We start from the raw sequence: 23,081 nt of genomic DNA on the forward strand, positions 1-23,081 counted from the left end.
CATGCTTTTTCTGAGTCTCAGTCCCTTAATATGGTCACCTTGCACTTCTTCTTGCTTCGGCTCCCTGCTAGCCCTCCCCCTCCCCATGCCGCCCTCCCCCTTCTACTCCCCCACCTCCATCTTCTTCCCCCCCCTCTGACCCTCTCGTCACCCCGTCCCCCCCTCCCCCTCCCACGTACCCCCCGATCTTCTCTCCTGCATCCTGTTGCGTCGACCCCCTCTTTTCTGCTCTTCCGCCCCCATCTGCCTCCCTCTGTGCCGCCCTCCTCTTTATACTCCCCCACCTCTTCCAGACAGCCTGCAAACCCTCCAACCCCCGTTTTTTCTCATGCTTCGATTGTTGGTAGTAGCTAGCTGGATTTCAACCCCCCCCCCCCCCCCCTCTCCCCCTCCCAAACCCACGCACCCACACGCATGCACACCCACCTCTTGCTGGTACGAACTAGTAGCCAGCCAGTGAGCACTGGCTGGCTTGTTGGGATGGAGCAAAGCATGCAAGTCTTGCCTTGCCTACCATGCAAGCTCCCACCTCTGCCCCTTTCGTTCTCCCTTGCTGGATGTTTTTTGGATAGCCTGTGAAGGTTCTTTTGGGTTCTATATATCCCCCCCCCCCCCCCCTTTTTCATCCCCCCCCCCCCCCCTTCTTTCCATATCTTACTCCCTCCTTTTTTCATCCCTTCCCTTCATCCCTTTTGCCTTTCGTCCTTTTTGCTAGTAGGGGTAGGTCTTGCTTCGTCTTTTGGGGACTCTAATCTTGGTGGTGATCTTTTTTGGTTTGGCTAGCAGGGCTCTCATGGAAGCTCGCTCGATTCCCATAGCTGTCCGGGATGCCCCTCTCCCTAGAGGACAAGAAGTAGGTGCAAATGACCATATGGCCTTTGCAAGATAGAGTAGGCAATGTAGGCCTCATGCCCACTGGGAGCTAGGTTAGAGATTAGATCCAAGCAAGTCTGGCATTAGAGGGTGATCACATCCAAAGAGGTCACCATCTATGGGAGAAGGCCCTAGCTGATGAGGCCCCACGATATTGCCCTCACCTTGGTGGAGAGTAGTCCTATTTTCCTTGGTCTATAGATGGTTTGCTTCATAACATGGCACAATGGTTGCATAATTGATGACATTAAGATGACCCACCTTGTGTCGTGGTTTCCAGTGATGCTTCGCTTCTCAAGGCTTCCAAAGGACGTCATCTTCCGTTGAAGCATTTTTCGGTTTTGTGTTGGAGTTCATGCCTACAGTAGCCTTGATGATGACACGAGAGGGTGCAACCCTCATGCCTCTTGGGATCACATCCCTTGGGCATACCCCATTATTCTACCCTTAGCCTATGACCCTTTATGCCTACCATTGATTAATGCAATACCCATGCACAATGCTACCCTTTCCTAACCATCCTAGGACCTAATGCATATGTGCATACTTTATTTTATTCAATTGGCCAATTTACAATGTTACAACCATAGGGTAATCGCAAGATTTCCTAGAATGATCCACTAGGATAATCATGTTGTGACATGCCCTCTTGCTTAGAGAAGCAGATGTCCTCATCTGTGTACCTTCAAATAATCTTCAACAAGTGCGGGGTAATCCTTCAAGTGATCTTCATCGAACCATTGGCCATCTTCCATAGGATATCCTTTAAACTTTACCAAATATCAACATCTCTGTCTATTCTTGGTACTCCTGACCTCATGGAAAAGTATTCGTTCTGGAACAAGTAATTCTACCCCGTCTTCAAGTTCTAGTTCTTCTTCTTCAATAGGCCTCACCGGCGGTTCACCTTTAAATGGCTTTAAAATGCTAACATGGAAACCATTCTTCATCCTCCAACTAGTAGGCAATGTCAACCTGTATGATGTTGGAGTTCCTTCTGGATGTATAACCTCTGAAACTTGGAAAGGTCCATAATATTTTAATGCTAGCTTTACAAACTTGGTATTTCCTCGGATTGTCTTTATATGCCTTTTGTCAATCTTTAAAATAACCCAATCTCCCTTCTCATAATGTACATCCTTTCGCTTCTTATTCGCAGCCTTCTTGTACACTTCTTGAGCTCGCTGAATATGTGATTTAACTTGTGTAAGTACTTCTTGCACATCTTCAGCAAACTGATCAGTAGCCAAAATCCTATCTCCTAAACGTGCAATGGGTGTGGGAAGGACTTGGCCATAGATGATCTCAAATGGTGCCTTGCAGGTAGCAGAATGGGTAGAGTTGTTATATGCAAACTCTAATAGAGGTAAATATAATTCCCATAGGGTAGGATTGTCATGGACATAACTACGCAACAACTGGATAATAGCTTGGTTAGCTATTTCACTTTGCCCATCAATCGATGGGTCATATGTAGTGGAGAATTGCAATTTAGTGTCTAAGTCCTCAAAAAGAGCTTGCCAGAATTGGCTTTGGAACTTGGAATCATTATCTATTGTAATGGATTTAGGTAATTTATGTAATCTAAAGATTTCTTTAATAAATAACTTAGCGGTTTTGATGGCAGTGATGTTCTTACATGGAATGAAATGGGCCTGTTTACTAAGTCTATCTATAACAGTAAGGATTTGCTCATTTTGTGTCCTTGTCTTTGGGAATCCGGACACAAAGTCCACAGTAATATGCTCCCATCTTTCACTAGGTATGGGTAATGGCTGAAGTAATCCTAGTGTCTTACCATGATCACTCTTAACTTTTGACAAGTTAAGCACTATTGTACTAAAGTAGTTACATCCTTTTTCAATCCTGGCCAATAAAAATATCTTTCAATTCTATCAATAGTTCCTCTAATACCTCTATGTCTAGAATAGGGACCACTATGCATCTCTTCAAAAACTAGGGATCTAAAAGTGGAGGGTACACAGATGAAATGTCCTCTAAGAAGATACCCATCATGAATTGCATATCCCTTTAAGGAATCACCTTGTCCTTGAAGTAACGCATCATAGATAGTCCCAAATTCTTTATCACCTTTGTAGGCATCCTTCATCGCACTAAGAGATTCTTCTCTCACTACGGAGACATAGTTTATACTCGGTCTACGACTTAGTGCATCTGCAACTATATTCTCCTTACCAAATTGATATTCTAACTCAGGTTGTCCAAATCCTTGAAGATACTTTGCCCACTTGATTTGCCGAGGTGAAACTATTGGTTGAGAAAACAAATGTTTAATACTCTAACGATCCGTCTTATCCTTGAAGTTGGATCCATAAAGATAATGTCTCCATAACTTCAAAGCATGAACTATGGCTAATAGTTCCTTCTCATACGTGCTATACTTTAATTCAACACTTTGAAGTTTTTGACTTTCAAAGGCTATGGGATGTCCCTCTTGTGTTAGTACGGTTCCAATGGATGTACCACTAGCATTTGTACATATGACAAAGAAAGGCTTATCAAAATCCGGCAAGACTAATACAAGGCTAGTCATTAAAGCAACCTTCAAATTCTCAAAGGCACTCGAATGTCTATCACTCCAGTGATACATTGATTGCTTCTTAAGTAGATCAATAAGTGGTGATGCAATCTTAGAGAAATTCAAGATGAATCTCCTATAATATCTACATAAACCAAGAAAAGATCTTAGTTCATGTACATTCATAGGGACGGTCCATTCCTTTATAGCTTTCACCTTGGTTGGATAAACCTGAATTCCATATTCATTAATGACATGGCCTAAATATTCTATTTCCTTCTTAAAGAACTCACTCTTTTTAATATTCAAGAAGAGTTGGTTCTCTTGAAGCAATTCCATCACTTGTGCAAGATGTTGCTTGTGTTCTTCTTCATTTTGGCTAAAAATTAAAATATCATCAAAGAACACAACTACAAACTTGCCTATGTATGGTCAAAGAACTCTTTTCATTAGCCTACAAAAGGTAGTAGGTGCATTAGTCAACCCAAAGGACATAACTACAAATTCATAATGTCTTGTTTGTGTTCTAAAGGCAATTTTATGCATGTCTTTTTCCCTCATCCTAACTTGATGATATCCTGACTTTAAATCCAATTTGCTAAATACCCTGGCACCTTTCAAGGAGTCTAACAAGTCGTCAACTCTAGGTACAGGAAACCTATTCTTAATTGTCAACTTGTTAAGGGCTCTATAATCAATACACATCCTAAAGGTTCCATTCTTCTTTTTCACTAAAAGGACTGGAGCCCCAAAAGGCAAACTACTTGGCCTGATTAGACCTTTCTCTAGCAAGTTCGCAACTTGCTTTTCCACCTCCTCTAGCTCTACCTTATTCATTTGATAGGGAGCTCTACATGGAGGAGAGGACCCTAGAATCAACTCAATCGTATGATCTGCAGGTCTACAGATAGGCAATTCATGCCGATCGTCACTAGAAAATTGATCATCGAATTGCTTAAGGAACGCTAAAGTTGACATTCCCAATCACTATGTTTGGGCTTCACTTTCCTAACATATATTACACTACAACTCACTCCCTTACGTAAATCTTTTTTAGCTCTAGTATGAGATATGAGCAGAATATGGGAGATATCTTGCTCACCTTTTAAGGTGATCCTCCTACCTTGGTGCTCAAAGGTACAAGTATGCTTTCTTACATTCATAGTGTAAGAAAATAGTATGCAGCGGAAGATAACAACAAAACGCAAGTACACGATGGAAAGCTGGAGAGAATACAAAAATTCTGATATACCAAACTGCTGATACAACTGATGGTTGGCTGTCCACCCTTGCGCTCTACAGACAGAGCTTCGATGGTGATCTAGACAGATGCTGGACGGAGGACTATGAGCGTGAAGAACTGGTGATCTGATGATAGGGGGTGGCCACTTATATAGTGTAAGTGGTTGACGGTCGGCCCTGTAATAGGCAGTCGGCCTAATAGACAGTCGGCCTGGAAGACCAACCGACCCTTCAGAAAACCCTGCCGCTGGGGGCTTTGCCCCCAGACCCCCACCGGGGGCCTGCGCCCCCCGGACCCCCTGCTATCGGGGGGGCTATCGCCCCCCCGAACCCCCCCTTTGTGCAGACGGGTATCTACTCTTGGCTCCTAAGCCGTCTCATAACCATCTGGTCTACTCTAAGACCCCTTCCAGTGTCTAAACTGGGGATCCCTCCCAATATCTGATACCCATCATGGCTTCTCCTCATATGGGGGCCTTACAACATTGGGTACACAGAATATTGGTGGGTTACATGAGAGGTGGACATTTGAGCTAACTCTAACACATAGATGGTTGGAAAGCATACCTCCAAGACTTGCCTAGGATCATATCGGCTTCCTGTAGAGGAGCAACAGAAAAGTCTCTATGATCTTCATACTTTTGGATTTTGAAGGGCAAGTTCTTGACTTTAGAAGTACATTCTCTTCATTCCCTCAAAATTTACCACTGATACTCATATCCCTCAAAGGACATTTCGTAGCTTTGAATATATTAGCCAACCTAGTTGAGATAATATCATAGCTACTACCATCATCCATGAGGACAATGATACGTTAACCCCCAACATATCCATGTAACTTAAATAAGTCGTGTCGACCAAAGGTGTAATGCAAACTAGCATTATTGCTCTTTTCATTATTTTCAATATCTTTACAAGAAGTTTCACCCTCTTGCTTAGGGTGAGAAGTCCTAGTTACATTGGTCTTACCCATCTTCTTCTTTAACTCTAGACAATCATACTATGATCTATAGCCTTTTTGCATCCAAAACATTTTCTTTCCTTAAACAGTCTATCCCTTTATTGAGGAGACATGAATGGAGGTTTCACACGTCCTCCTAGAGTAGGTTTCCCTATTGGTTTGCTATTAATTGTTTGTACTCCCATTCGCCTAGGAAAGCGTCATCCATTTCGGTTGGAGTTGGTTGATCGAACAAAGGGTCTACTTTGTGAAGTTGACACCTCATATGTTACTTCTCTCCTTCTAGGATGACTTTCCTTTCCGTTGCCTCGGCCAATCTAATGGCGTCCTTTAATTTAGTCGGCCGGGCTTAGGAGTTCCAACTCATGTCAGATGTTGAGTCTAAGACCCGAGAGATACTTATATAAATTCTCCTCTTCTGTCTTCGTTGTGAACTCTAGAGATAAAGGCCAAAATTTCGTAGTGTATTCGCTCACTGTCTCCCTATCAAATTGCTTTAGTTTCTCCCATTTAAACATTTGGTCCTCCTTATACTTAAGCGAGAGAAACATCGTCTTTAATTCTTCCAAGAATTTAGACCACTCCTTGATTGGACTACTTTTCGATTGGTGTATGGACCACCAAAGTAACGCATCCTTCTCCAAATGTAGAGTAGCTAGGGATAACTTCTCATCTTTCATACGATCAAAGTACAACTGGAAATGTCTAATCCAATCGAGGAGTTTCTCTAGATGCCTAGCCCCATCATACTTCGGAAACGCAAGCCGCTCCTTAGGATCAAACCTTCTTTTCTTAGTCTTTTCTAAAGGGTCTGCCTGATCTTCAAATAATTTCCTTTTTAAGGGCATTTCCCTTTGAATTGTGTCACTTATGACTGTCGACAACCCTTGAAAAAATTCTTGGATTGCATTGTCCGGGTAGTGTGGCGGTGATGGTGTCCTTGGTGGAGATTTGGTAGGTGGTTGAGGGTTATCGGATGATGGATCAAATACGTTTTGGTAGATAGGGGTGTAAGATGTTGTCCCGATGAGGTATATTGTGAGTTGTGGAACATTTTCAGGTGTGAATTCTTGATTATCGTCCATGTTTTGGAAATGAAAATGGAACTAATCAAGTTTTCAATTAAGCTTTGTGATGAGGTAAGAGTGTGTGAAATGAATTTAAGTGTGATAGAAAAAGGAATTTAAATGTGAGCGAATACTTCCCCTTGCCCGTTCGATGAAGCGCCCACTCCATGATCTTGCCGTGACTCTTTGGTGCTTCTATAACCCTCAGAATGTACAAGGGCCCCTTCTCCTTCTCTTTCTCTTCTTAAAATTTATATATATATATATATATATATAACTAGATCCGGGCAGGTAGCTATATTGAGCTAGAATATATATAAATGAATTTAGTACTATTTTGTAAAAATTGTTAAATAATATTTTTCTTCACTTGATTGTTAAAGTGATTTTAGAACTTAGATTTATGTAAACTTGCAATTTGAGAAGAATTAATTATGATATGAAGAAGAGCACTATAATAGTAGAATTTTTTGAAATACACTATAATATTATTATAAGAGTAACAATACATGAAAATTTATCTAGTATACCTAAAAGTGGTTATTATTGGAATTGTTATAAATGGAGTTATATATCACTAAAAAGATGACGTTTTTATAAGCATTTTTTAATAACAGTTCATACATGAATTATTTTGTGTATTGAAAAATAGTAATGCTTTGAAAACAAAAAAAATTGAGTAATATATGTTATGAATTAAGAGTCCTTCAAGAGTATGATTTAACTATAGTTTGGAATAGGAAGTCCTTTACATGTATTGAAAATGGGCTTCTACTTAAATATACTAGATTATGTCTCTATTTTTGAGAAAGTAAATTTTTTTTTGTAGATGCTGGATTTCCACTGAGGTTATTGTAGCCATATTTCGAGTCGGTTGTGTTGAGTTCTCTTATGTATTTCTCTTCTAGTGTATCCGCTTTGCTTTTAAAGTTTGTGGTGGCTAGGATTTCTGTTTTGAAGTTCGAGTGGAACGGTTTGTACATGTTAACATCATGTTTCAATTTTAATGGAGGATTGGTTTGGTGCTATGCTATCCGTTTTTCAAGATTTCTAGTTTGTCCAATATTTTTTTTTCTATAGCAATACAGAATAGAATATATGTAATATGGGCCTTTTGTGCCTTTTTCTTTGTCTTCTTCACGATTTCCTATTTGAAATAGCAAAATGACGTACGATGAGTTTTTCTTGTGTGTTAGAAGATGAAGTTTGTATGTATTTTAAGATATGGAGTCAAGAATGTACCTGTAGGGGGCTGAAATATATTGTTCTTTGGTGGAGTCGGGGAAAACTCAAAATGTTCGCCATATGCTTCTTTTACAAAATTTAAATCAATAATGGAAGTTATACCTTCTATGGTAAATGGCAACTCTTTTGCTTTTTTTTGATCATCTGTTTAGAACATGTTGTTGAACTCCGCTAGTATGACATTTCCAGTCTTACGATCTATTTTGAGGAGTTTGGCTAAGCTTACATTGTAGCCAAAGTGTAGAAGTTCAAGGCAATAAGCTTAATATTGAAAACGTACCTCATCTGATGTTGCCATATTTTATTGTTGGTTGTTCTTCAAATAAGTTTTTTGATAAATCCGGCATATTAGTTTGTATATCAATAGTTTCTTTTCTCTTATATTGATGAATATTTTATAAAAGGATTTTCTATTGATTACTATTTTTTTAAAGTTCATGTAAGCATTGGAATGAAGTCAGATGGATTGATTTTATTTAAGATTCTTAAGTTTTTTCAAGTGGTGACTCGTGAAAGCATGACATATGTTAGTCCTCGTGCAAATGATTTTTGTATTACTACAAGAGCCTTTCCTTTGAGTGTGCATCCTTGTGACTTGTGTTCCATAATTGCATATGCTAGTGTGATTGGAAAAGTTGTTTTGTGACACTATATTGAGTTTAATACCTTCCGTTTATGTTTTGATCGTCTTAGTGTGATTTTTTCATTTGTTGATAAGATCTTGGCATGAATTTTTAAAATGTTGTTTGTGTTATTATCTATTTCTAGTGATATGACACTTGCAATAGCGCCATTTGTAGCTCCAATTGTGAGATCTATATTTTTTGTGATCATCACTTTCGCTCCTATTGCTATTTGTTGTATGGAGTGGAAATGTGGATCCATTATCCATTCTTTTAATTCTAGGATTTGATCTGCATTGGATGTCACAATGACGCTTTTAATTTGTGCTCTTTGAATTTCTTATGTAGTATGAGCTCATTATAGTATCGTGTGTCTTTTTGATGGGTGCACAGTATAGTTGTGTCCTTGTCAATGAAATCGTTTGCTTCACTATCACTTATGATTAAATTACCTAGGTAATACTGAATCTCTTCTACCGTTGGTTGTCTTATTCTAATTATGTTTAAGAATTCTATGTATGTTGGATCTTCTAGGTGATGTATTGATGTGTGAAGGAATGAAAAGGTTGCAGTTGTCCAGAAACCCGAGTTTCCAATATAGCATTTTCTATAGAATTCATTTTCTTGCACCTTGCATTTGCATACTAGAGGCAACTGGGACATATCTTCGAATAAGAGCATCTTTTTATTTTCAAAAGGCTACAAGATTGTTTGCTTGCAAATTTCACACAATTGTTTGATTACTATGTTTAATGTTTGGCATGTCATCATTGACATCTCATCAATTATTATGATTTTTGCATTTTGCAATTCTATGTATCGTTCGTTTGACATTGGTAAGGAGGCACGAAACATATCATGTCTCTTTGGTAGAGCAAATTGATGATGGACAGTAGTTGCTAATCGACTTAGTCTCATTGCAGCAGCTCTTGTTGTTGCTACTAGAACAATCGATTTTCCTTGTTTTACATAATTATAAGTAATGTACTTGATCATAAATGTCTTTCCTGAACCAAGAGTACCACAAATGACATGAAATCCATAATGGGCTTTTTTGGAGTTTTCATGTTTGTTAGTTGGTGGCGATTTTGATCTATTAGCAAGTGCACTTTGCAATATTGATCGATAAGAGATTCGATGCCTTATTCTGTTTTTACAAGGTCTCAGATATCACATTCTAAGAAGTAAGATTTCATATCATTTTTTTCAGAAATGAGCTCATTCTCATTTCTAAAATTTACGTTCTTTAGTAGAAGGTTGTAAAAAAATCCTTCAAAATGATGAGCTGGGTGGTAATCTGTGAAACGTACGAAACGTGTTGATGGATACACAATTTCCGAAAGAATCTACGATAGTTATGTTATCTTTCTTTTTTTTCTTTGACTTTTGGACATTGTATTTTTTCTAGAATTCATAGAAGGTCAAGTTCTCCACGACACTTGGACGTCTGCAATATGTATCTATAGGATGCATTACAGAAACACAATGTTCACAAAGGTATTTTTGGCGCATAGATAGGGGAGAGGAGTCAATGAAATGCACAGATTCGCTTCTTTGAATGGTAGATATTTGTAAGCATGACAATGCTGCTTCTGTTGCAGATGTTGGCTTTGAAAGAATGTATGCAGATATCATTTTTAATTTAATTGGATCTAGATTATCTAGTCCTAGAAGTTTCGCATCACCAGGATTCAAGTTCATGTGTTCCGTGGTTTCGGTTTTCATAGCATATTTTAGAAGGTAATATGATAGGCCTGTGTTTGTTATTTTCTGAATATTCATATGTGCTCACCACAAGAGTAATATTCCTGCATGGTATGGAATGACATTACGATGTTCTAGTGATGGACCGAAGTAGATCCATCTTTGTGTGAGAGGATCTATAGTAGGTTTAGTATCTAAATGTATTGGATATGGAAATCCGTATTTGCATTTGTGGTTTGTGCTTGAGTCAAATAGATTGCATGTTGGCCTACATGTGTGGATTTGTTTTCTCTTTACCATATAGTTAAGCTTTCTTTGAATTGAATTCTCTAGCCAGTTATTAAAATCACTTGTTTCTCCCAAAACAACTGCCTCTGTCGATCTTGCATTCAATAAGCACATCGGTTCGTCTCCTATCTTGCAATACAATGAATTGCTTCGTTGTTTTTAGCAAGTTGATGCTTGTAATGCTTCTTAGATAAAGATGGTTTATGATGAAAACCTTTCGCATTTGTCCACTCTTTATTGTGGGAGGATGCAAAAGTGTGATTGCAGAACATAGCGTTGACAAGAAACTGTCAAAACTGCATCCTCGCTTGACACAAGGTTTTTTAGATCAATTTCAAGCTAGTGTCCTACCTCCCCATACAAGCCCCTCGATTTGATGGTGATGCTTCATGCGAGAAGCCTTTCACTATTTTTCAATGGTCTCCTGTGAAAATGCTTGTACAAACTATCGATTCTTCTAAGGGTGTTCAAGTGATATTCCTGATTTTAACTTTGTAAAAGAACCTGTATTAAATTCTATTCTACCACAAAATACACAATATCGCATCTTCGAAATATATTGAGAAGTAATTTGGTTCCATTTTTTTAGAAATTTATCGATGAATAGCCATGAAGAGAAACTCGGTTATAATCGTCTTTTCTTGTTTTCTATGCTAATATAGGAATCATGTTCTCTTCTTTTAATAAGTGAACTTTTCATATTTGTAAAGTAAATTATATGTTAAAGTAGAAGCACCTACTTTATTTTCCCATTGTAGATCAAAGTGTTAAAAATGACTTGAAATTCCAATTTGAATAATTTGCAAACAAAATATCAAGGTTGTTAACACTTTATATTTTTCACTCAAAATTTATAACATCTTTAGTTTATGTTGATACCAATTTGAATATAGCATATAGGAATTTGAATGTAGCATATAGCATTTCGAATATAGAACATGGTAAATAGCTCTTTCTTTTTGCACATAGGAGTTTGTGTTTAGCATATATTTTTTAGAATATATTTTGTAGCTATTTGAATTTGGGATATTTCACTTTTCATTTATCACTTTGTATATATTTGGTAGCAATTTGAATTTGAGATATAGCACTCTGAATTTTGTACATAGCATTTTGCATTGAGAATTAGCACAGCATTGAGCAACTAGCATTTTTGCATTTAGCATATAGCACTTTGTATACAACACATAAACAAATAAACTTAACCACACATTCGTGTGGGGGGAGAGTCGGCACATTTCCTCTCCAAAAATTATAAGACCAAGGAACGTGACCTTCCTTGGGTTCATATCATTTTGCATTATGCACATAGTATTTTGCATATAGTATGTAACAATTTGAGTTTGGGATATAGAACATAGCACTTTGCATTTTGCACATGGTACTTTGTTTTTAGAAATATATGATTCTGTATTTTGTACATAGTATTTTGCATATAGCACATAGCATTGAGCAACTAGCATTTTTGCATTTAGCACAAAGCACTTTGTATCCAACACATAAACAAATAAACTTAACCACACATTTGTGTTGGGGGAGAGTCGGCACATTTTCTCTCCAAAAATTATAAGACCAAGGAATGTGCCCTTCCTTGGGTTCATATCATTTTGCATTTTGCATATAGCATGAACAATTTAGGAAGGGTTCATATCATTTTGCATTTTGCATATAGCATGAACAATTTGAGTTTGGGATATAGAACATAGCACTTTGCATTTTACACATGGTACTTTGCATTTAGGAATGTATGATTTTGCATTTTGCACATACTGTTTTGCATATAGCATGTAGCAATTTGAGTTTGGGATATAGAACTTTGCATTTAGTGTATAGCAATTTTCATTTAGGTATTAGTGTTAAAATGGCTAACATGCCATATCAACATCTTGGGTGGTCCTTGTTCTAGGTATATGTGCACTGAGCTATATGGTGCGTTGACTTTGTATGGTTTCAAGCTTGCAGAAGAGGAGCTAGGAATGAGGAGGAGCTTTCCCACACCTAGGTTAGACGGGCACCATAAGAGTGGGCTTGTGAGGAATGAATGCTTTTGTTCTATTGAAAGCCTGTATGATGAGACCCATTGGGTGAGGGCTACATTGAGTGAGATTTATTGTGGGGCGCATGAGATCAATTGATCAAACATAAGCAATGATAAAAAAATATTGATTAACATAATTGAGTTTGTGTTATCAAAATGTTAAGGAATCTTCTTTTAGTGCCATACCTCTATTTTTATGTGTGCAAAGATTGCACATAAATTTTGATTTCCCTTTGAACAATGGACGTTTGTTGCTTTATGAATTCTTTCATTGCCATACCTCTGGTACATTGTGCATAGAGATTGCATAAAATTTTGATTTTCGATGGAACAATGGGAATTAGTTGCTTTATGAATGGGTACCAATTTACTTTAGCAAACTCTTGAACTTACATTCTTGTTGCACTCTCCTAATCACAATTACTAGACTTAAGATGTTTTGTTGCATGATAGAACAAAATTACACAAAGTTACCCACGGACAACCATATTGTATCTACCTTGTTCGTAAAGTCAAGAAGCGAGAAGAGACTAGTATCAAGGCTGGACGTTGGAATCTTTCTACAAGATTTCCGAACAAAGCTTGCAAAGTTTTCCTGTCTATTCCTTCAGTCACAAGGCTGCTCATTCGTTTTCACTTCTAAATTACCCTCCTCTTGGAACCCAATGAAAACTTCTCCAAATTGCCTTTTCAATTTTGCATATGTTAGAAGAGATGGTAGAAATGTCACATGAGCTCAGTGATGACAACCTTTCTTAATTAAGTATCTCAGTTGTCACATTTTGTCCTTTGATATCTATTGAGATAACATCTGATGATCCGTCGGATTTTGTATCTGCAAGTATAAGATCGTGAAATTCAATGCAACGGGTTCATCTACGATGTTTGCATGACTGAGCAATTCAACAAGTGTCGACAGGCTATTGTGTCTAAAGCAGTATGATCGGAACAACACCGTGAGAAAATAAATGGATGTTGTGTTGGGAAGAACAAAGTTTGTGAATATCATTGCTGCCACAAATAGTCTAATTGCCTCACATGCTTTCTGAAACTCCAGGGTTTGTAGCTTCTAGACGAATGGCTCCAAGAAGCACACAAAGGCAAGGAGGGAAAAAGTGAGAGCCTGATGGATTGGGAAAGAGCGTCGGAAGATCTACTGCTCGTTCAACTTCACACCCTCGAGAGGTTGATGTGGATATAGAGTTGCTCAAGAGCTGCTCGATGGGAAAGTCCGTCAACAATATGCACAGCCATAGAAATCTTGAGATCCAAAATAGGGCGAGAAAGATGGTAGAGATTTGTGAAACACTTTGGTGAAGCGAATGCCGGACTAAATCAAGGGATGTAATTGCCGCCGAAGCAACCCGGGTGGATGCCTCAACGTCAAGCTTGGCATTGTCTTCAACATCTGAATTAAATGGCATTCCAAGCGTGCAAGAGGGTGGCGGTGAAAGCTTCTCTAAATGACAGACGGACGATGCTCCTTTGCTTTCGAAAGGCCAAAGACTACACCTTCTCCTTCCTCAACGATAGTATCTTTCTCTGTGTCTTCTTCCAATGCACCATCATCATGCTTTGCTCTACTTGAACTGCCTCTTGCACAATGTTGCCGCTCCTCACATTGGAGGAATATGGTGGTGACAGCGTGAAAGTCGCTTGCATGGACTCATCCACCTCGTACTCATCGAGACTATTTAGTGGTAGCATCAACTTGTGCCTCGCTCCCGTCGAGAGCTTGTAAGTAGGATTGGCCAGATAACCGGAGATGGCCTTGTACATACCCTTACCAATCTGGCCTTCCTTATGCGTCTGCTGCCGCGCTACTGCTGAACTACCTGCTATGCTTGCACATTGTGACAAAGGCTTGACACTGACGTCATGATAAAGTGAGACAAGATCTTGCAACCACAATGAAGAGCTGGAGCTCGTCGTGAATTTGGGTGGAGGATTTGCTGTTTTGAAGATGCTTGCCAGTATCAGATTGTTAGGGTAGAAAACATCATCCGGTTTAGCCAATTCCAATTGCTTCAACTTCAAACGAGCAACACAAGCCGAAACCCCCTTTGAGCAAGATTTCCAATCCTATCAAAGAGATCGGTCATCAGGGACAAGAAACCGTTGCAATTGATGGAGCATACGGGAACAAAGATGCTAGCAAGAAATAGAGAAAGAGGAAAATCTAGGAGAAACAAGAAGCAATGGCGGAAAGCTGTAGATTAGGTTGAGGGCAAGGTGATATGGTGATTGCTTGGAGGTTCTTGGCTATGGCGATGACTACAGATAGCTTGTGAGAGAAGAAGGTGACAATTTTATAGGCCCATATATATATATATATATCTCTCTTTGTCCTTGGGAAGAGGGAAGGAGAGGTTTGAGGGAAGAACAAATGGGAACCGAGGAAGCAGTTACCAAATTCTACAACCCTTGATTGATTAGTGTAAACCCAAGGTTTATAAAGTAGACACGTGGCACAACCATAAGCTAGAATTCCTTTTCATTCCACAATGCTACCTGCCTAACCATAGTTTCCAATTGGAGAACCTCTAGTCTCTGTTATCCAAAGAGTCACACCGACAACTCCTGTGTTTTCACCTTTACCCTATGCAACTGCTACTGTGAATGCATTGAGCTACTTTTACCTCCTGCTGTTCCACCTCCGCTAATAAACCTATGCTCCAAGCTTCTACACCCAATCAGGTGGCCCCTTACTATTAACCTTAGCTGTATTACCCACTGTACCAACCATCTGCTTCAAGATGGACTGCACTACACAAGGTTGACAGCAAGAGGATAAAGAGATGGCTACTGTAGATGGGATCTAGTGAATGGTCAAAGTTATGGAGCCAGCCTGGATGGGTTGAGATAGTGCCAACTCAAAAAGTAATGATCGGTTCCTAGCACAAGGGAATGCATGTTTTTAAAAAAAACTCTGAGGTGAAGGCAAGGGGATATCAAGACATAGCCTTACATTGTGGCTCCTCCTTGGCGTAATCGGATGTCTGGGGGGAAAAGTAGCATGCTAAAGGTATACATCCTCAGCTAAGGGTCTCCTAAATTGAATCCACAAATATCAAGCATGCTCATTCATGCCTGTGATAGTGACATGTATCTAGAGATGAGTAGACCCATGTCTGTACAGGTCTGTTCGCAGATCTCTGGCTTATGTGTGCATATCATGCACTGTGTGTAGTCCTTTCTTCTAGCTCCAGCGTGTCTCAATGTAGACTACAAGATCTTTCCCTCGGTGCCCAAGGGTGATTGGAGACTGTGCTTTAAAATTATGATCTCACACAGGCTCATAAATTTACACACCTACACAAACAAAAACCATTTGAACAAGGCCTTTGTCAACTCCAAAGATAGGGGCAGCCCCATCATGATGAAGGTTCGCACTTATAAAAGAATATATTGAACCTTTCCTTCTTGAAGGAGATAGGCCCTGGCACTTCTCCAATTACATGAAAATACTGCCGATTCAACATCACTCGTTCATTTACTTCTCTTTCAAATATTGTGGAATGCATGCCTTTTCACATCTCACAAAAGAATAAAAGGACAGAAGCGCATAAACAGCTAATAAAACCAAATCAACCCCATAATGGAAATGGACTAATATCAAGAAAGTATATCAAGTGGAAAAGCCAACAAAGGTGAGTCTCACTATTGAGCCATATCTAAACAATCCAATGTAAAGAGTAAAAGTCAACCTCATATCATGCTCTATGAACCAAAAGAAGTCCAAACCCTGACAAGAGCAAGCCCCTAATCTGTATCATCCTGAAAATCTGTTTTCATCAACCATATGTACAATTCTATATTTGACTCACGAATGCAAGCTCTTAAGCAATTGCAATGATTACTCTACATTCATCTAGATCTCTCTCTTATATCAACTTCAGCTCAGCTTCACAAGGACATTGCTAGTAGATGTATTAGATCAGGCAAAGAAAATCCTCTCCATAACTTGTTTAGCATAAAATGGCTACCCAAATGCATCATCAGAGATGAAAATCTTTCCAGTATCCCAAAAAAAAAAGAGAAATTGTCCCAACCTTCATTTCAAAAAGCTGATTCTCCAAAGAACTTCCACTGTACAAATGTCCTTGCCTGGCTTCTCCATTGTTTGGAACAGATGCAGGCAACAGCACAAGGGGGTCTCGATGAGAATATAAGTCCCAGGATCGATTTGAGCTCCTGATTGAATCAGAAAACGGACTAGACAATGTTCTAACTCTGCAAAAACTATGTTCATAATCTTTGCATTGTCCAAATATATGTGCCTCAGGTATGACCAAAAGGTTAGCTACGGGCCCTGCATCATCCATGCATCAGAAAACAATCCTTCAAAAAACCCATGAAACTGTGATCCTTCTTCCTTCTGTCAACTGGCAATGAGACCCACTTACACAAGCCTCAAACAGAAACCCTAATCTAGCTAACTTTGAAGAAGAATGTTTCTAGCCTACCTTTAGTGTACAGTTCCCTGACAACATTTCCAGTAACAGTATCCCACATGCATACACAACCATCTTCTGAACCAGATGCTAGACACCTTCCATCAAAATTGATAGCTAAAGCTGTAACTGGGGACCTGTTTGGAACGCCACAACAAGTGTTTATATTTTATAATGAGGAACCTGTTTAAGCCTACACGCCTAATAACTAGAAGCATGCAGGAAAATACAATGTAGTGCTCATGCCAGCTTCACCTGTGAGCGAGAAATTCGGGGAAAAGACCACTAATATCAATTTTAGATACACATAATGGCCATTGATACATAACTCGAACAAATATTTTCCCATCCGTTGTCCCAGCATACAATGACTGCTCATTGAGATGTAAAACAAGGGAATTGATTGCTGACTGCAATTGAATCGACTGCAAGAGCTTCCCAGGCCCCAATCCCCAAACCTACAAATGCAGTTGCATCAAATGTCACAATTCATAATCTGGACCATATCACACTCCTACTGTGTAAAACATTATGGAAGAAAAGGGAAATGCATACATGGAGCAAGAAAGTGATCAATTATCTGATCCTGAGTAGCCAAACAAACCTGCCAATCATAGTTGAGCTGATACAACCACTAAGCATATAACAGAGTGAAAGGACAGCTAGATCATCCTGGTTATTTGCAACGAGAATGGAAATACATCATAATATTGTTGGAATTGTCATCTCCCCATCTGTAAGCCCCCAAATGAGGAGAGCGTGGGGGAGGGAGACCTAGGGCAGGATGTGCCCAAGAGAGAAGAAAGAGAGGGGGCTGCCACATGGGCAGCACCTCACATAAAGAGACCAGCATGGCTGCAACAGACGGAACCTGTGGAAGGAGTATAAGGTAGAGACAGCAAGTCCTGGATCTAACCTGGCAGGAGGTCAGTCAGGGGCAGCAGATATGGCGAGGGATTGCACAGACAAAGGCGCCTATGTGCAGGGCATCTGTGTGCAGATGGACAGCCTGCAACAGAGCCTACAGGTCACGCAACCATGGAAGGGCGCAGCAGCACCTGGGTACCCTGGCTGAGGCTGGTGGGTCTGCTTGGAGTCAGCAGATCAGGCCTGGAGATGGGCTGGCCAGGGAGGCTGAATCCCTAGAACAAAGGCTGAAAAAGGGCCTAGAAAAGACCCTTATACAGGGCCCTGGTTGGGCTGGTAGGGGCAGCCAACCAGGTCAATTTCTCAGGGTAGGAAGAACTGACCAGGTTGGCCAAATCTAGGGGCCTGGGTCGGTAGGTTTTGCCATCCCCTTGGGGCCTATAAAGGCAGAGGCCTCGGGCCTCATTTCATATCCAGCAACCAGCAGTTCCAGGGCAGAAAGGAGCAGCAGGAAGCCTACTCTCTAGGCCTATCTACACGAGGTGAGAGAGTGCAACAAGGGCTCTCAACTTTCTTCTCATCCTCTTGCATGTGGGCATCTGCATAGATGTTAGACATCAAGACATAAGCTGCAACATCCTTTTGATCTAATTGCAGTGCATGTTCAAAGGCTTGCCTTTAAAGTTCCACATGACCCATTTTTTACAAGCCCCCAGCACAGTGTGTTACACCACAAGATTACGAGGGAAAGGCTTCTTCTTAACCATCGCTACCACATCATATGGAGACACACCCTCAAGTTGTATCTATTTGATCAAGATTCCTCGCGGAGCCCCTCATCAACATATCCTACAATTGATGCAAGCCATGAGATCTATCACTTTCCAAACCCTCTCTAATAGTGCATGTATTTCTCGATCGTTATCTATAGCTCCTATGCTGCCACAAGCTTTGAAGCTGCAAAGAAATGCGATCATAGTTGAAGAGACACCACCAAGTTGCATCTGTTTGAAACACTCCAGTGCTTCCTCACCAAGACCATGCTTGGTATAACCAGCCATTAGTGCAGTCCACAAGACATCTAAAACTGAAAGCCTATCAAACAGGCTTTTGCAAGAAATCACAATTGTCATACATATGTACCAAGGCACTGCCAACAAAAAGATCTGTTACTGATAATCTCAATGTGTGTTCTTGGCCTTTGTCTATTGCTCCTATGCTGCCATAAGCTTTCAAGCTGCAAACAAATGTGACAGTAGTTGGAGACACATCCTCCTATTGCATATGTTGTATGCAAAAAAACATTTGCATTCACCCCATCTGGAACAATTCTATTCTCTGCCTTCCACTTTAGATAGTCCTGTCACGAGAATACGGTAAAGCCCCTGCCATTTTGTCCAATAGTGCATCATTAATAGTCTCTATCAGCATAATCAAAGCTGCAATGCTAACACAAAGAATATGGCACTTTGCATCATTGTCTTGGAATTACCCACCATTTTTTGCTAATGATAATCTTTTGACGACCTGAAAACTTTAACTTATCCCTACGCATGGCCTCTTCTGCCTAAGCTGCGTGACCATCTCTGCAGGAGCCTGAAAACAGAACTTGAAGTGGTGGGCTCTTGGAAAGACTCATCCAGCTCTCGATCGTTGTATGTTTGATCTCCATTTACAGGAGGCCAACTACCGTCTATGACAATGATGTTTTTAAGCCTCATAGTCAGTGTATTGATGCAAGCTGTGGATTTGAGTCCTCTGTCACCAATATCTCTCATTGAAAAAGTAGGTGGGTAGTGGCTCCAAAAAACGGAGCATGGCTAAGTCAGTTCTAGGATTTGCGTGATTTTTTGAGTAGTAGATGATTTCCATAGAAATTAACACCAAAATGATTGATTGATCTTTGGCAAATTATCGTAGATCTCATCTGGCAGACCATATCTCAGCATCATCCGGTGAAATGGATACCCTTCTCCTCCCATAGAACTTCACAAGTCTGCAAGAAGACGATGCCTTCCAATTAATGTTCGACGATGAGGGCAAGGAGGAATAGCCATGGAATGGCACTGAAATTGGTGAAGCTGAGAGAGGAGAGGGGTTCCCATGGCGACAAAGTGAGGAGTGGGAAAGAATCGAGAGCAAGCAACAGAAGATGTGGGGATGTGAGCTGAGAGAGATGGTAGAGATCGATGGTTGAAGAGAGAAAGACGAAGATGAGGATGAAACAAAATCTACAGAACTTTCACAAATCCTCTGCCAAAATTTGCAATCTATACAATAATGAATGGACTTACCAAATGCATAATCGTTTAGAACTTGTCGGTCGATCTTCAATGTGCTTTCGCTTCTTATTTTCTGGTAGCCGAATGAGATTGTAGGACCATGCTCCTGCAAGAGCACCCAAAACCGGGGCCACTACGTACAACCATAGGCTCTTCAAGTTGTTGGCTGCCACCGCTAGTCTGATTGACCTTACTGGATTCATAGATGCTCCAGAGATTGGCCTGAATCCGCGGCAGGATGCGTTAGGTTATATCTCCAACCCGGGATCCAAGAGCTAGTGATTCTGAGTATGAATCCAGAGAGTTCAAAGACACGAAGAGAGATTGGAACTTACCCAGCAAAGATTGCATTAAGCCAGACCGTGGCGCCGACGACCAACCCAGAAAATTCTCCAATCTACATCTCGCAACGCCTCTTCCATCGGTCTTCTCTATCTCCTTTCACGTTTCATATGTTTCTTTAAAAAGGCATTTGCTGCCTTTTCAAGCTCTCTTTCCTTCGCCTCTGCATTCCATTCCTTCAACTTTTTTAGGCAGGGAGCATTGTGGAATGAAAAGGAATTCTAGCATTGGGGTCAGCATGGAGGGAAAGATGAGGAGTGATTTCTTGAGTTCCAGTGAGGATACGAAGTGAATCAGTGGGGATGGCAAAGATCCCACAGATGTAACCGTGAAGGAGAAGGCTAGGGATTGAATTCAAAGAGAATTGCAAGCAGGCAGTGCAGCCATCGCCCCCTCTCACAAGCTACTCCTCCGTCTTCTAAGCAGTAAAGGGGGCTTTGGATCCCTTCTCAAAGGCGCTGGTACCAAAGTTGGCGAACTTTGCTAGTTGAATACGGTAACCACAAGCTAGAATTCCTTTTCATTCCACAATGCTACCTGCCTAATAATTGAAAATGAAAATGTAAGGGGGGGAGAGACAGGGAGATGAGAGGAAAAAAAATATTGGGGGCAATTTTGGGGAGTTTTCAATTGCAAGGGGGGTAAGTAATGGTTGAGGGGGGGGGGGATTTTCGAAATGCAAGGGGGGGTAAGTAATGATGAAGGGGGGGTAGAAGCAGCTACTATAGGGCAACTGGCACTCTACAGAGGCGGCTGGCAACTTGAGGCTACAGGGCTCGCTAATGGTAGAGGCACAGAGCTGGTGACAGACGACATGTGGTGGGGGCAGCCAATCTACTACTGGGTCTGTAGGCTACAAAGGTGGCAGATAGTATGTGGGTTGGCGAAGGTCACCGGCGCACGTGACAGCATGCACCATGTGGGCGACTGCTTGTTGCATTGCTACGCGCAGCCTTTTATTATACGAGAAGGCAACCGTCGACAGTTATTCCTGGGGAAAAAGTGATGGGGCTACCTTAAATAGGCGGAGCCTCGGAGACTAAGCTACGTGGCACATTGGACGTCCTACCACACGTAGTAGGCGGCCTTAAATAAGCAATGATGGAAGGTACGGTGGCGGAGTCTTTGGAGTCTGTAGCCTGGAGACTTTTTTCGTTTTTTTTGGGAGGTACATTGATAATAGACTGACATAGGTTGCACTACAACGTGAATAGAAGGGCATCCTTTTGTAGTGTGGTCCACCAAAGTCTAGCCCATAGCACTTTCTTGTTCATGATCGCTCCTGCAAAGTGGCCACCTACCACTCCTCTGTGAGCCTCCATGAGCATTGCATCTTGTTCATGAGGCAACAAGCATCGGAGTAGGATAGGAGTAGGACATCCGTCAAATGTCTTAAGTAGAGTTGCCCAACTATCAATTCAAATCCAAGGCTCCACAAAAGCACCCGCTTTCATTGTCTGTGGTTAGGTATTGTGGCATAGTTCCTTTAGATAAAAAATATAACATTTGATCATACCAGAACCAAGGGTGTCTTGACATACCTCGACCGCATTAGTGTCTGTAGCAGTAGCAATGGCCATAAAGACACGTTGAGATCCACATACAAGAACTCATCCTCGATGCCGGTGGTTGTGGGCTTGCTAGATTCCAACTGAGACAAGTAGTCCGCAACCGCATGATGCAATCTAGGTTAGTGCACCACTTCGAAGTCGAATTCTTAAAGAAGTTGTTAGATATCAATGCTCCACTCTCGTGTAACTACGCGAGAACCAGCTAACTCTACTTGTAAGCCCCCCATATGAGGAGAAGGCATTTGAGTAGCTCGATTATCCGGTAGGTCCTGGTTTGGACACCAGATGGGGGCCATGTGTGGCCTGATGGCTAGACGGCTTCAGATAGAGTTGGCACACTGCCAACTAGGCTATATGCAAGTGCGGGAAGGCATCCCATGACTGACCGCACTGAGGGTAGACGGAGCATTTCTCGGGGCAGCCCACTCTCGAGCTACGAGGCCCGTTTTGAGCCCCAGATGATCGCGGATGGCTCTATTCTGCGCTACGGTTCTAACGTGTGGTCGGTGGCCTATTTCGGGACTGACCTCCAGTCGGCCATTTTGGGCCGACTGGGTCGGTCTCCTAATTGGGTCTAATCAACTACGACTGGTGGCTATATAAGAGCAAGCCCGTGAAGCCCATCATCATCACTGGCTACAGCAACCCTGATTCCTTAGCATCCAGCCTCCATCTTCTACTATTTCCAGCATGCCATCGAAGCTTCTCACATAGGAGCACACGGTTGGGAGGCAGTGCCATCTATTGTATCAGTTTTACAGTAATCAAATTTTTGATTCTCCATACTATCTGCTTTTCTCTCTTGCATACTAGATCCTGTTATCTATTGAGCACAGACATTTTATTGTTTTCTTACATGGTATCAGAGCTTGGGCTCTAGCAAGAAGATTTAGTAGTGTGTTTATGTTTGTGAGCAGATTATGAGAGATGGCCCAGCCCACAAGACTGCGAATCCCACCATTCGGTGAAAGCGAAAAGTACAGCA

General features: G+C 40.9%; 2 protein-coding genes across 2 annotated transcripts; both read right to left on the minus strand.

Annotated features, from left to right (window-relative positions):
* Positions 1–16,329: 16,329 nt before the first annotated feature.
* Positions 16,330–17,216, minus strand: LOC147896161 (uncharacterized). Its single transcript, XM_087383037.1, has 2 exons — positions 17,047–17,216; positions 16,330–16,892 (listed from the first exon to the last, which is right to left on the minus strand). Exons 1-2 carry the CDS (start codon positions 17,093–17,095, stop codon positions 16,579–16,581), a joined length of 363 nt encoding a protein of 120 aa, XP_087239163.1. The 5' UTR covers positions 17,096–17,216; the 3' UTR covers positions 16,330–16,578.
* LOC147896162 (aquaporin NIP2-1-like) lies at positions 17,217–22,105 on the minus strand. The gene is made up of 4 exons (XM_087382229.1): positions 22,067–22,105; positions 20,519–20,580; positions 20,196–20,405; positions 17,217–17,492 (listed from the first exon to the last, which is right to left on the minus strand). The coding sequence occupies exons 1-4, from the start codon at positions 22,103–22,105 to the stop codon at positions 17,243–17,245; spliced, it is 561 nt and encodes a 186-aa protein (XP_087238355.1). The 3' UTR covers positions 17,217–17,242.
* Between the last annotated feature and the right edge of the window lie 976 nt (positions 22,106–23,081).

This window comes from Dipteris shenzhenensis, chromosome 12 (genome assembly GCF_047967505.1).
Source record: "Dipteris shenzhenensis isolate YYH24624 ecotype China chromosome 12, Dip_SZ_1.0, whole genome shotgun sequence".
NCBI classification, from domain to species: Eukaryota; Viridiplantae; Streptophyta; class Polypodiopsida; order Gleicheniales; family Dipteridaceae; genus Dipteris; species Dipteris shenzhenensis.